Here is a 14,288-nt window from a genome sequence, read left to right as displayed (position 1 = left end):
AATGCCATTTAGTTATTGTATAATATTGGCTACTCAATTTTAATAAATAGTATTTTTTTTCTTTTTTTAATAAAATAAACAAATTATCATAGAGTGTATATATATATTATTATAATAAAATATAATATAGTATAACATAAAAGCAGAACATAATTGAAATAGAATATATTTACAATTAGATAATTAATTTTTAATATATATAATTAACTTATATCAAAACAAAATTTGTTATTCATTTATTAATTAATTAATTAATTAATTAATTTTAAATAAATACATTAGAATTAATTATCAAATTAAAATAAATCCAAATAGCCTGCCATATCTTTTATCACTATTATATATTTTAAATTATAAATTTTCCATTTCAAACCTCAACTTGTTTGAAATGGAATAGCATCAAGAGTCAAGACCACCTTGTTTGAAGCCTATGCATTTTGACCTTCCCATTATAGATTTTATGTAATATAATGCACGGTATCTAAAATATCTAGTTCCATTGCTTACTCGACATTGTATTCCACTTTAGAACGCTTTAATATTTTGATATTTTATTAGGTAAAATGTTTTTTTTATGTTCCTAATTAATAAAGTTAAAAGATCTATAGTAGTTGCACCAAGAGATCTATAATATTCTTTATAAACATTAAATCTTAGTCTAATAATTAAATTTAAGACCCTAATATTTATAAGATATTAATTTTTCATATGATATGCATTGCACCTTATCATTACTCATTTTAATCATTATTTATACTTTTTATTCTTTTATAATTTTCTCTTATAGTGTCTAGATTTTATAAAGTTAAACATAATTTCATATTGAGATTGATGTGAATATAATGACTAATTAATAAAACAGTAGTAAAAAAATATTATGTACATGTACAATATTTATTCAAAATCCACTTTTATCTTATGTGACAATTATTATGTATATGTACAATATTTGTTTGAAAATTCAGATCTGATGGGACTTTTGAAACATATAAGGCCAGATTGGTAGCTAAAGCATGTAGCTCAAGGGTGTATGTAGTAGGAAAGGTTGGACTATCAAGAAACTTTTAGTCTAGTAGCTAAACATACTACTGTTAGTTTTTTTTTTTTTTATTTTCTCACTCTGGTTGTTGTTAATGGTTGGCATCTATTACAACTAGATGTTGACAATGCTTTTCTTAATAGGGATTTAGTACATGATATTTATACGGTTACCATCTTCAAAGGAGGCTATGGGGTTAAAATGTGAATATAATAATTATGGTTCTTCTAATTTTGTTTTCCGATTTGACTAGTAATCTTGCTTCTCAACCACTTAATTGCAAGTTGCAAAAATCATTATATAGGTTGAAACAAGCTTCCAAATATTGGAATGCCAAATTCACATAATCTTCATTGTTGAACGGTTTTTCACAATTAAGGGCAAATTATTTTTTGTTCACTAAGAGTTAGGGTTATATTTTGTGGCTCTGCTTGTATATATAGATTGAATTGTGATTATTGCTAGCAATAATGTATAGTTAAAGAATTTAAGTTCCAAAACTTAAACTTAAAGATTAAGTAATTTGAAGAACTTTCTAGGTCTTGAAATTGCTCTGTATAATATTTGTTATAGGAATATAATTTAGAATTCTTAAAAGAAATTGGTTACTTGTCTGTTAAACCAAGCATAATTCTTATGCAAGTGAATCTCAAACTAATGCATTTTGAAGAGGAACTATTAAATGTCCTAGTCAGTACAAAAATTAGCTATATTTTGCAGTCTTTAAGTTTATGGATAAGCCTAAATAATTGCATATGTGAGTAGCATCTCAAGTTTTAAAATTGTTAGCTTTAGAAACTCTAATACCACTTAATAGAAAAAATAGAAAGAAACCCAATTGATAGAAAAACCAATAAAAGTATACAAAGAGAAGAAGTTTAGAATAGAAATTCTTTATTAGAAAACTCTTTGTTGCTTAATTACAACTGGCATAGGGTAACTATTTATAGATAAACTAGCACCTGTAACAACTAAGACATTAAACTTTAGTTTGAAACCTAAGCTTTAAATTTACATAAAAAACTTAAGCTCTAAATGCAACAAGAAACTCTTCCATTTATTTTGAAACTATTAAAACCATAAATGTTAGTAAAGTAAATTCTTAATACTTTAACGCTCCTTAAGAATTTTCTTTACCACATCAAGTTTTTCCCTTAATTCTTCAAAACAAGCCTTTCCCAGAGATTTTATTAAAATATAAGTCAGTTGATAATTAGCACTGCAATGAACAAGACAAACTTCACCTTTTTTTTTTTTTTTTTGCTTGCCTAATAGCATGATACTTCACCTGTATATGCTTTGTTCAGCCGTGTTGGCCTGGATTTTTAGCCATTAAAATAGCTGATTGATTATTGATTATTTATCTTGATTATGGTTGCAGTAGGTTGACTTTGTTGTAAATCCAATAACACTTTCCTTAACCAAATGACTTGATTAGTAGCAGCAGCTGCACTCATATACTCTGCTTCTTCTATTGACTGAGCGACCACATCTTGCTTTTTGGACATCCAAGAAAAAACTCTAGAACCTAATGAACACACACAACCAGTTGTACTTTTCAAATCATTTGGACATCCTGCCTAATCGCTATTAACATAACCATTTAACTTCCCATCTTCAACCTGCTTGAACTGGATTCCATAATCTAAAGTTCTCTTAATGTACCTGAGCACTCTTTTGGCTGCTATCAAATGTTTTTGCCCTGATGCTTGCATGAACCTTGACAAAACACTAGTAGCAAATAGCAAATCAAGCCTGGTAGCTATTAGATATAGTAGGCTTCCAACTAGCCTTTCGAAATTGGAAGCATCAGCTTCTTCTTCTCAATCTACCTTGGACAATTTCTAGGTTTGAACTAGTGGAGTACTCATTGGCTTACTATTTTCCATTTTGAATTTCTTTAATAACTCGTGAGCATATTTTCTTTGGGAAATGACAATGCCATTTGATAATTGACTTATTTCCATTCCAAGAAAGTATGTCAGAGCCCAAGGTCGACATTTCAAACATCTCCTTTATCTCCTTCTTGAAGTTGGAGATTAAACTTGGACTGCTACCTGTTACTAATATATCATCTACATAAATAGAAACAATTAGCAAATCACCATTCTTAGTGGCTTTCACATACAAGGTTGGCTCAATTTCACTCTTCACAAAGCCACATTGTGTTAAGTAAGAGTCAATCTTGATGTACCATGCCCTTGGAGCTTGTTTAAAACCATATAAAGCCTTATGAAGGTTGTACATTTTGTCTTCCGTACTAAAAACCTTGAAACCTTTAGGTTGCTCAACATATAGCTCCTCTTTAAGTTCACTATTTAGGAATGCTGATTTAACATCTAAATGGTAAATCTTCCACTATTTTTGTACAACAAGAGCCCAAAGAAGTCTAATAGCTTCATGTCTTGTAACAGTTGCAAAGCTATCACCAAAGTCTACCCCTGGTTGTTGTGAGTAGCCCTTTACAACAAGTCTAGCCTTATGCTTGTCAGTAGACCCCTCTGGATTTAGCTTGAGCCTATAAACCCATTTCACTCCAATAGCTTTCTTCTTATCCGGTTTGTCAACCAAACTCCAAGTTTGATTTTTGAAAATCATCTTCAACTCCTTCATTGCATTTCTCCATTCTTCATGCTTGTCTGCTTCTTCAAAGCTTGAAGGTTCCACAATAGCAAGATTACACTATTCATAAATTTTCGATAGAGGTCTCATTTTCAGTATTGCAGTGTCTGTTGTTGACTCAATAGTGGGAGAAGTGTGAAAATTTTCACTGTTTTGCTGACTTCCAAGTTAGATCCCTGATTGTTGAAGGAATTAGAAAGATGATCACTAGATCCTATAGAACCTGTAACAGGCTCATCTTTTTCCATTTTCTTCAATTACAATATATTTTTCCACTTTCTTCAAATCTCAGTTCTAGTGACCAAATTCATCAATTACAACATCTCTGCTCACTTGGATTTAGTTTAAATTTAGGTTATAAACCCTATAACCCTTAGAAGTGGTTACATAACCCAAGAAAATTCCTTTTTTAGCCTTTTGATCCAGCTTGGTTCTTTTCACTAATGGAGCATGAATGTAACATATTGATCCAAAAATCTTGAGGTGTTTGGTCGTTGGTTTAATTCCTGACCATGCTTCCACATGTGTCATCTTCTCCATTGCTTTTATAGGTAATCTGTTTAGCAAATAAACTATTGTATATATTACCTTAGCCCAGAAAGTCTTTGGCATGTTCTTTTCGGCTAACAAGCATCTGCCCATTTCTACAACTGATCGGTTCTTTCTCTCACAAACGCCATTTTGTTGTGGTGAGTAAGTCACAGTCAGCTGATTATCTATGCCATTATCTGCACAAAACTTTTGAAACTCGTGGGAAACATATTCTTTCCCATTGTTTGATCTTAAAGCTTTCAGCTTGCAGCCACTTTGCATTTCAGCCATGGTCTTGAACCTTTTAAACATCTCAAAAATAGGCCCTTTACTTTTTAGAAAATAAACCCACGTCATCCTAGTAAAATCATCAATAAAGAATACAAAATACCTATTTTTTCCAAAGGGTTCAGTGCTCATTAGTCCATACACATCAGTGTGTACTAGCTCCAATTTATGCTTTGCCCTCCATGAAGAACTTATTAGAAATGGTTGCCTATGAGACTTGCCTCATTGACAAGTACCACAAACTACTTTGTCTTCAAGCACCACCTATAAGTCCCTTGTTATCCCTTTAGACTGCATTTCCTCCCAAGATTCCAAGTTAAAATCCCTGTATCTTTTATGTCATAGATTTGAATCATCTATTTTTGCATAATTAATACTTTCATAGACAGATTGCCAACTCAAAAGGAAAAATTTTATCAACCATAATAACCTTACAAATTATACGATCATTTTTATCATAAATGTTATAGTGTTGGCTCTTAAAGGTTACTAAATAACCATTTGTAATCATCTGAGCAACACTCAACATATTTTGAGCTAAGGAATGTATGAATAAGTTTCATACCATCCTTTGTTTCCACAGTAACTGAGTGATGGTTATCAATTCCACTAAAAATTAATTACTAAATTTAACTGCAGAAGTGATGAATTCAGGTCAAACCCTAGAGACTGAAATCTTACATTTTGTGTTATTTTGTAAAAAAAAGGGGGTTGGGTTGTGGAAACTCAATCAAGGTAATCAAAAGAAAAGTAACTAATAAACTTAAATTGGAATTCAATCTAACAAACATTCAATTCAAGGTGATTTGTAATCCAATGCATAAATGATCACAAACAAATTATGAATTAATTATTCTTTGAATACTTAACTAAAACTTACCAACAAACATGATAAATTCCCTATCCAACACCCTCATTAACTCTAATAATTAAATGAACCAGAATTAAGCAAACCTTTTCAACTTAATAAAAGCATTAAGAACAGGAAGTAGTTAAACTTGCATAACAATTTAAAAAGCATAAATTGTTTAATTCAACTCTATTGTTTCTTTAGATTATTACCAAAAACTTGGAACATAATCAGTAAAACCTAATTGCTACTAACATTCAATCTTACACAACAATTACAGATTATGAAGATGAAATAGCATTTAATGATACCAAATAATTGACTAATAGGCCTTTTTAACAAATCATTCGATAGAACTAACACCTTAAATGTAAGAAATAATAAATATTCAAAGAGAATCAATTTAAAGTAAGAACATGTCTCATAAATATACAAATGGATGTTGAATCCCTTGAATTGAACTAAGAAATTAGCCACTCTTGCCCATGACTTACAATCACTAAAATAAAGAATAAAGAAAGATACTCAAAATAGATGATGAACTAAAAACCTTGATGTTTTGCTGCTCCCAAAATCACTCCATTTATAGCCTCTCAAAGACAATAGGAAATCTGCAATTAATTAGGGACTTTGAAAGCAATCAATTGAAAATCTTCTCTTTCTGATTTCTCTCCCTTTTTTTGAGCCCTTTTATTTTTGAGACTCTTTCTAATTCTTCAACAACTTTGAAGATCTCCTTCTCAGCTTTCCAACAAGCTATCATTCGCCCAAAACAGATACTCATAGCTCAAGATATGAAAAAAAAATCGAAACAGGTCTTCAACATATGTTACAGCAGAATGATCAACTTATCTGTCATTTTTAACACTCAAAATAACGTCATATCACTTAGTGTTATAAAAATTGTAGAGTTTGCTGTTAAGGTTCAAATGGGTCTGGGCTGAGTTTATTTGGACATATAAAACTCCAGATATGGATTAAAAACTAAAACCTACTTTGAATGATCATTCTAAACATTTCTCCTAGATTCAGAGCTACTTTTGGTCGACTTTGACGCTGAATTGGATTTTGATCCTTTTAGATATTTTTAGAGTTTTGTTTCATATTTCCAATGAATCAAACGGATTCCAGTTTGGAGGCCTACAACTTCTGATATTCCTGAAAAACCAAACAAAGGTCAAGACAATAAAAATGCTGGAATTTCTTAATTTAATGATATTATTCCGAAAGTAACTAAGATCATGTCTAATTGATAGAAATTGTCTAACCAAATAAGTTAAACTTAAAATAATTCAGAAATACCAAAAATATTGAGAATAAAAGTAACAAATTATGCACATATCAAATTCCCCACACTTATTCCATGCTTGTCCTCAAGCATGACTCAACTTATCAACCTACTCAAAAAGAAAATTCATCCAACTCTTCACAATCCTCACAAAAAAAAGAAAAAAGAAAAAAAAAACTATCTTAATTACAAAGTAAAGTTAAGTTGAATAAGCATATCTAAAATCCATGGAGAATAAAGAGTTAAATTTAAACTCTTCATAACACAAAAGATGAGGCTCGAACATTGTTATTTAAAGCATGCAATTAAAGTTTCATATCAATTAAACCATTACTTGAAGAATTATTTGACAACTTGCCAAGTCACAGAAAGTCTTGCAAATCACACAAAAATTAAATAAGAATGGTGAAAATTTTTTTTCTTATTATTGTTTAATTAATTTTGAGCATTATTATCTTGCCTGAGATGTCATCATCCTTTTGGCACGAGGTCGCATATTGGTGATACCCGTACCCGGCTACTTGGAGTCACAAACTCAAGTGGCTACTAACACTACACTTTATCCATTACCGGATAGCAGGGTAAACCAACTGCTAATTTTATTTCCTTATTTTTTTTTCAGTACTTTTCTGGTTTTTTTTTTAACAATTTAGCACTCTTAAATTCAAAAGTAAACCCACACACACATTGCTCATTTCTATGCTCAAGCAGTTTATACAAGAATTCTAAAGGTAATGGTTATGAATTATAATCAAGCAATTTAGAAATTTCACCATTTTTAATTCAAGCCTCAAATATTATGTCAAAAAGAATCACTAAATTCAACAAGTTATTCTAAATGCACAAGAGATAATAGCTAATCAAGTTAATTTTACTAAACTAATCAAGAAAGTCTTTCAACTTCCCAAAGAATTGTACCAAGTCAAAATTTCTTAAATTTACCCATTCAGCCACCCAATCAGTCATTTAAAGTGAAGTTCAGCACCTAATATTTCAAATTTCAAGCTCTAATCCCCTTCCCCACACTTGGTTCATTTATTGTCCCTAATAAATAAAATAAATAAATAAATAAATAAATAGAGGAAAAAGAAAATAAATCTTATTGCGGCTACTAGCCACCATGGGTTGTCTCCCAAACGGCACTTTTGTTTATCGTTGTTAGCTCGACAACAAAACTCTTCAATTCAAATAAATTGGGTCACTCAAGTTGATCACCTTCAATGAATGCTCTTGAAATCCCTCATAAAATGGCTTGAGTCTATGACCGTTGACTTTGAACATCTTGTTAGTTCCTAAACTTTAAATTTCAACAGTACCATAAGAAAACACATTAGTAACAATAAAGGGTCCAATCCAACGAGAACGCAACTTACCAAGCATTAAGTTCAATATAGAATTATAGAACAAAACTTTTTGCCCAACCACGAATTGCTTCCTTAAAGTCAATTTATCATGAAATGCCTTTGTCTTTTCTCAATAAATCCTAGAATTCTCATAAGCCTCAAGTTGAATTTCTTCCAATTCCTGTAATTGTAACTTCCTTTCCACACCAGCAATATCCAAATCCAAATTACAATGTCTAACAACCCAATAAGCCTTATGTTCTATCTTAACAGGAAGATGACACATCTTACCAAAGACCAACCTATAAGGGGACATACCTATGGGTGACTTATAGGCAGTCCTATAAGCCCATAAAGCATCATCAAGTCTAAGGCTCCAATCCTTTCTATTCGGCTTCACTGTGTTCTTTAGGATAGCCTTCACCTTTCTGTTAGATACCTCAGCCTGCCCACTTGTTTGAGGATGATAAGCTGTAGATACTTTATTAAAAACATTATATTTCTTTAATAATGCCTCCACAGCTCTATTACAAAAATTAGTACCTCTGTCACTGATTAAAGCTCTAGGAATTCCAAATCTGCTAAAAATGTTTGACTTGATAAAATCTGCAACAACTTTAGAATCATCAATTCTGGTGGCTTTAGCTTCCACCCATTTAGAAACATAATCAACAGCAAGTAATATATAAATAAAACCAAAAGAAGGAAAAGGACCCATGAAATCAATACCCCACACATCAAAAATCTCACATACAAGTATTGGGGTCTAAATCATTTCATTCCTACGTGATATATTTCCTGTTCTTTGACATTGTTCACAATTTTTTTAGAAAATATAAGCATCACGAAATATGGTAGGCTAATAAAAACCACAATCCACTATCTTCCTGCCTGTTCTCTTAGGTCCAACATGACCTCCACATGCAAATGCATGACAAAAAGCAAGAATTGATTGAATCTCATTTTCAAGAACACACCTCCTAATAATTTGATCAGAACAAAAGTTCCACAAGTATGGTTCATCCCACACATAACACCTAGACTCATTTTTCAATTTCTCTTTTTTAACTCTGCTTAAATCAGAAGGCATAGTCTTAGTAACCAAATAATTTACCAAGTCAGCATACCAAGGGATCATACCTTATAGTTTGAACAATTGTTCATCAGGAAATAATTCTTGCAGAGGAATTGGATCCTCTTGTGTCACTAACTTGCTCAAATGATCTGCTACCAGGTTCTCAACACCTTTCTTGTCTTTAATTTAAAGGTCAAATTCTTGCAAAAGAAGGATCCATCTAATTAACCTTGGTTTCGCTTCCTTCTTTGCCAAGAGAAACTTCAAAGTTGTATGATCCGAAAACACAATCACTTTAGAACCAAGCAAATATGACCGAAATTTATCTAAAGCAAAAAACAATAGCTAAAAACTCTTTTTCAGTAGTGGAATAATTACGCTGAGCTGAATTTAATGTTCTGGATGCATAATAAATCATATGAAAAAGCTTCCCAACACGCTAACCTAAGACTGCTCCCACCGCATAATTACTCGCATAGCACATAATTTCAAATGGTATAGTCCAGTTAGGAGCCTGAATAATAGGAGGCGATGTTAATGTAGACTTCAGCTTGTCAAAAGCCTCCTTACACTCTTTACCAAACTCAAATGTAACATCTTGTTGCAAGAGTCTAGATAAAGGTACTGCTATCTTAGAAAAATCTTTGATAAACCTTCGGTAGAAACCTGCATGACAAAGAAAAGAGCATAAATCCCTCACAGTTGTGGGGTAAGGTAAATTCGCAATTAAATGAGCCTTTAACTCATATACCTCAATACCCCTATTAGAAACAACATGCCCTAAAACAATTCCTTGTTCTACTATAAAATGACACTTTTCATATTTAAAAACAAGAGTTAACTTACCAACAAGCATGATAAATTCTCTGATTTCTCTATTATCATTAATTTGAGCCGAGCACCCTCATTAAATCTAACTATTAAATGAACCGAAATTAAGCAATCCTTTTCAATCTAATAAAAGCATTAAGAACAGGAAGTAGTTAAACTTGCATAACAATTTAAAAAGCATAAATTGTTTAATTCAACCCTATTGTTTCTTTAGATTATTATCGAAAACTTGGAACATAATTAGTAAAACCTAATTGCTACTAACATTCAATCTTACACAACAATTACGGATTATGAAGATGAAATAGCATTTAATCATACCAAATAATTGACTAATAGGCCTTTTTAGCAAATCATTCAATAGAACTAACACCTTAAATGTAAGAAACAATAGATATTCAAAGAGAATCAATTTAAAGTAAGAACATGTCTCAAAAATATATAGATGGATGTTGAATCCCTTGAATTGAACTAAGAAATTAGCCACACATGCTCATGACTTACAATCGCTAAAACAAAAGAATAAAGAAAGATACTCAAAATAGATGATGAACTAAAAACCTTAATGTTTTGTTGCTCCAAAACCACCCCTTTTATAGCCTCTCAAAGACAACAGGAAATCCCCAATTAATTAGAGACTTTGAAAGCAATCAATTAAAAATCTTCTCGTTCTGATTTCTCTCCCTTTTTTTGAGCCCTTTTGTTTTCGAGACTCTTTCTAATTCTTTAACAACTTTGAAGATCTCCTTCTCAACTTTCCAACAAGCTGTCCTTTGCCTAAAACGGATACTCACAGCTCAAGATATGAAAAAAAAAATCGAAACAGGTCATCAACATACGTTACAGCAGAATGATCAACTTATCTGTCATTTTTAACACTCAAAATGACGTCGTTTCACTTAGTGGTCTTCATAGCTGGCTCTTAAAGTTCAAATGGGCCTAGGCTGAGTTTATTTGGACATATAAAACTCCAGATATGGATTAAAAACTAAAACCTACTATGCATGCTCATTCTAAACATTTCTCCTGGATTCAGAGCTAATTTTGGTAGACTTTGAGGCTGAATTGGATTTTGATCCTTTTAGACATTTGTAGAGTTTTGTTTCATCTTTCCAAGAATCAAACAGATTCCAATTTGGAGGCCTACAACTTCTGATATTCCTGAAAAACCAAACAAAGGTCAAGACAATAAAAATGTTGGAAAATTCTTAATTTAATGATATTATTCCAAAAGTAACTAAGATCATGTCTAATTGATAAAAATTGTCTAACCAACTAAGTTAAACTTAAAAATAATTCAGAAATACCAAAAATATTGAGAATAAAAGTAACAAATTATGCACATATCACTGAGCCCTTTACCTAAGCTTGAACAATTTTACCATTTCCAAGTTTCACCTTGGTGTTAATTGATGTATCCAATTTGCTGAACGTGCTCTCCTCCTTGGCCATGTGACTAGTACAACCACTATCTTTGTTGATTGACATCTCTTGTGACTTGAGAAGCCATGAACACATTTTCGATCTCATTTTCCTCCTGTTTATTAGTGTAGTTAGCTTGCTGTTGATTTTGGTTCTTCATTTGATTTTGCTTGGCCTTGCAAAACTGTTCAAAAGTGGCCAAATTTCTTGCAAAATCTACATTTTACCTTAAATTTGTCCTTTGTCCAGCCATCCTTCTCTAAATGGTTTGGCTTTTTATGAAAGTTGCAGGGTGGAAACTTGCATGTTCTTCCTTCTTTTGTGACAGTTTTTCCTTTGTCTAAAGTTTATGAACCAAAACTTTTGATATCTTCTAAATGCTTGTCTTTCCCTTTGCTTGGCTTGAAAAGCTCTTTTACTTGTATTTTCATCTCTAAGTTAGACCTTTGTTCCTGAGCTTGTAACTTACTGATAAGCTCAGTGTGGACCCCTCCCCAAAATGCCATAGGCATGTGAATGCATGTGACTAAAGGAAGAAATGCACGTGAATGTATGAGTCGCCACCTTGTTTAATTGTTTTAGGGTAAACTAGGAAAAACCCTAAGTGACTCCAATTTTAATTAACCTAGTTACTAGATTAATTAGCTCAATGTCTAAGGCATGGTATGCAAACTCGAGATGGATCCCGAGACTATGTCATGCTGCTAAACTAACCAAAATGAATGAATGTTTGCTTTGCAAGGAAGATGAAGTAATTGGACCAAATGAAATGTTTGAATGAATTCGACTTGCCACTCGGGGTGAAATCCCGAACGTGCCTACGTACTTCCGTTTGAATGGAAGATCAAAGTCAACGTAGTTCGATAGGCCTTCTTTGAAGGGCTTTGAATGGGATGCTTAATGCATGAGTGTGTGTATGCTTTGTGCATTTTTGTTTAGGCATTCTGCCAAAGAATTGATTGTTTTAGGCATTTGTTGCCAAAATGTTGATTGGGCAATTTTATTGCCAAAAATTGACAGATTTAAGGCTTTTAGCCAAAAAGATTGATTTAGGCAATTTGATTGCCAAAATGATTGATTTTAGGCGCTTGTCGCCAAAATAATTGATTTTAAGGCTTTTAGCCAAAAGATTGGTTAGGCGATTTGTCGCCAAAATGATTAAGGCATTTGTGCCAAAGGTGTTTTGTTGGGCGATTGTCGCCAAAATGATTAAGGCAATTTTATTGCCAAAATTGATGATTTGAGGCTTTTAGCCAAAAAGTTTGATTTAGGCAATTTGTTTGCCAAAAGTTGATTGGGCGTTTGACGCCAAAAATTGATTTAAGGCTTTTAGCCGAAAAGAGTTGATTTAGGCAATTGTTGCCAAAAAGTTGATTGGGCGATTGTCGCCAGAATTGATTGATTTAAGGCAATTGTGCCAAAATGAATTGATTTAAGGCTTTAAAGCCAAAAGATTGATTAGTTTTAAGGCATTTTGCCAAAGCTTTGATTCAAGCGATTTGTCGCTATGAAAAAAGAATTAATTCTCACTTGTAGGCAATTTGTTTGCCAAAAGCGATTATTAAAGGCTTTTAGCCAATATTGTCGAATTTAAACTTTAATACCACGATCATTAATTAACCGGGCATTTAGCTTAAATTTATTTAATTGAGGCAATTTATTTGCCTAGTTAATGGTATGAATGCATTTATGCAGTTATAGAATTTAAGAGGAGTAGAAAAGAAGCATGCATGAAATGCTAAAATTAAAAAAAACAGAGTTTAGTTTTGCGTACCTGATTTAGTCGACGGCCACTTCTTAACTCCAGGTTAAGCTCCTCGTTAAGGGAAATTAATTAATTTAATTTTAATGACCACTTAACAAAGAAAGAAAGCAATAAAAGCTAAATTAAAATGCAAAAAAGCAGTAAAGAATTCGCAAGGAGCGAGAGGGAGAAGGAGCGTCCGTCAACACAGACTGAGTGAGGAAAAAAGGAGGCCCGAGGCCTGTATTTATAGGCGCAAAACGGACTGTTTCCGGTGGCTGGGTCGCCGGATGGACCGCCGGCTCGGCGGCCCGCCCGGCGGCCGGGCCGCCAAGTCTCGGCGGCCGGGCCGCCGGCTGAGCCGCCGGATCGGCGGCCCTCCCGGCGGCCGGGCCGCCGGGTCTCAGCGGTCGGGCCGCCGGGTCTCGGCGGCCCGCCGGTTCGTCGGCGGCCTGCCCGGCGGCTGGGCCGCCGGGATGGGCCGCCGGCTCGGCGGCTGGGCCGCCGACTCGGCGGCCTTCCCGCAGCCAAGCGCCGGTCTTTCGGCGGCTGGGCCGCCGGGTCGGCGGCCTTCCCGGCGGCTGAGCCGCCGGGATGGGCCGCCGGCTCGGTGGCTGGCTCCGGTGGCTGAGCCACCGGGGCAGGCAGGTTTATTCCGGGGGCTTTTCCGGGAGTTCCGGACCTCCAAAAAATATTCCGAGACCAGTTCCGAGATCCTCGTAATTTTCCGGACGTTTCAAGTACCATATTGGCATATTTCCGGTGAACTTTCCGAAAGGCCTCCAGTCCGGCCGGACTGTTCGCAGTCGGAAAAAACAGGCTTTTGAGCCTCAAAAATTTGAATATTCACAGGCGACTGCAGCCGCTGTCGCCGGCGGCCGGGAAAACCGGCTTTTCGAGTCTCAAAATTTGAGTATTCATAGTTGCCCCCCACCGGCAACCATAAAAATGATTTATGGGTGTCGGTGGTTGTCTGAAGACCAAATTTTGAGGATGGGCAGCGGAGGAAACCCCGCCGTGGTTTTTTTTTTTTTTTTGAAAATGAAATGATCAAATGCATGGATTTATGTTGGTAACTTAAAGATGTTTTTGCCTCTTAATGAGGGCTTAAAAAGAAGTTTTGCCTCTTAATGAGGGCTTGAAAAGAGATTTTGCCTCTTAGAGGACTTGAAAAGAGATTTTGCCTCTTAGAGGGCTTGAAAAGAGATTTTGCCTCTTAGTGAGGGCTTGAAAAGAGATTTTGCCTCTTCGAGGA

General features: G+C 34.1%; 1 protein-coding gene across 1 annotated transcript; it reads right to left on the bottom strand.

Annotated features, from left to right (window-relative positions):
• Positions 1–8,091: 8,091 nt before the first annotated feature.
• LOC149497525 (uncharacterized) lies at positions 8,092–11,385 on the bottom strand. Its single transcript, XM_089719202.1, has 5 exons — positions 11,250–11,385; positions 9,481–9,702; positions 9,266–9,362; positions 8,832–9,031; positions 8,092–8,606 (listed from the first exon to the last, which is right to left on the bottom strand). The coding sequence occupies exons 1-5, from the start codon at positions 11,383–11,385 to the stop codon at positions 8,092–8,094; spliced, it is 1,170 nt and encodes a 389-aa protein (XP_089575328.1).
• Between the last annotated feature and the right edge of the window lie 2,903 nt (positions 11,386–14,288).

This window comes from Jatropha curcas, chromosome 3 (assembly GCF_041381405.1).
Source record: "Jatropha curcas cultivar XTBG-Jc1 chromosome 3, XTBG_Jcur_1.0, whole genome shotgun sequence".
Lineage (NCBI taxonomy): Eukaryota > Viridiplantae > Streptophyta > Magnoliopsida > Malpighiales > Euphorbiaceae > Jatropha > Jatropha curcas.
Note: the sequence above shows the minus strand (reverse complement) of the source record. Positions and strands in the feature narration are given on the sequence as shown.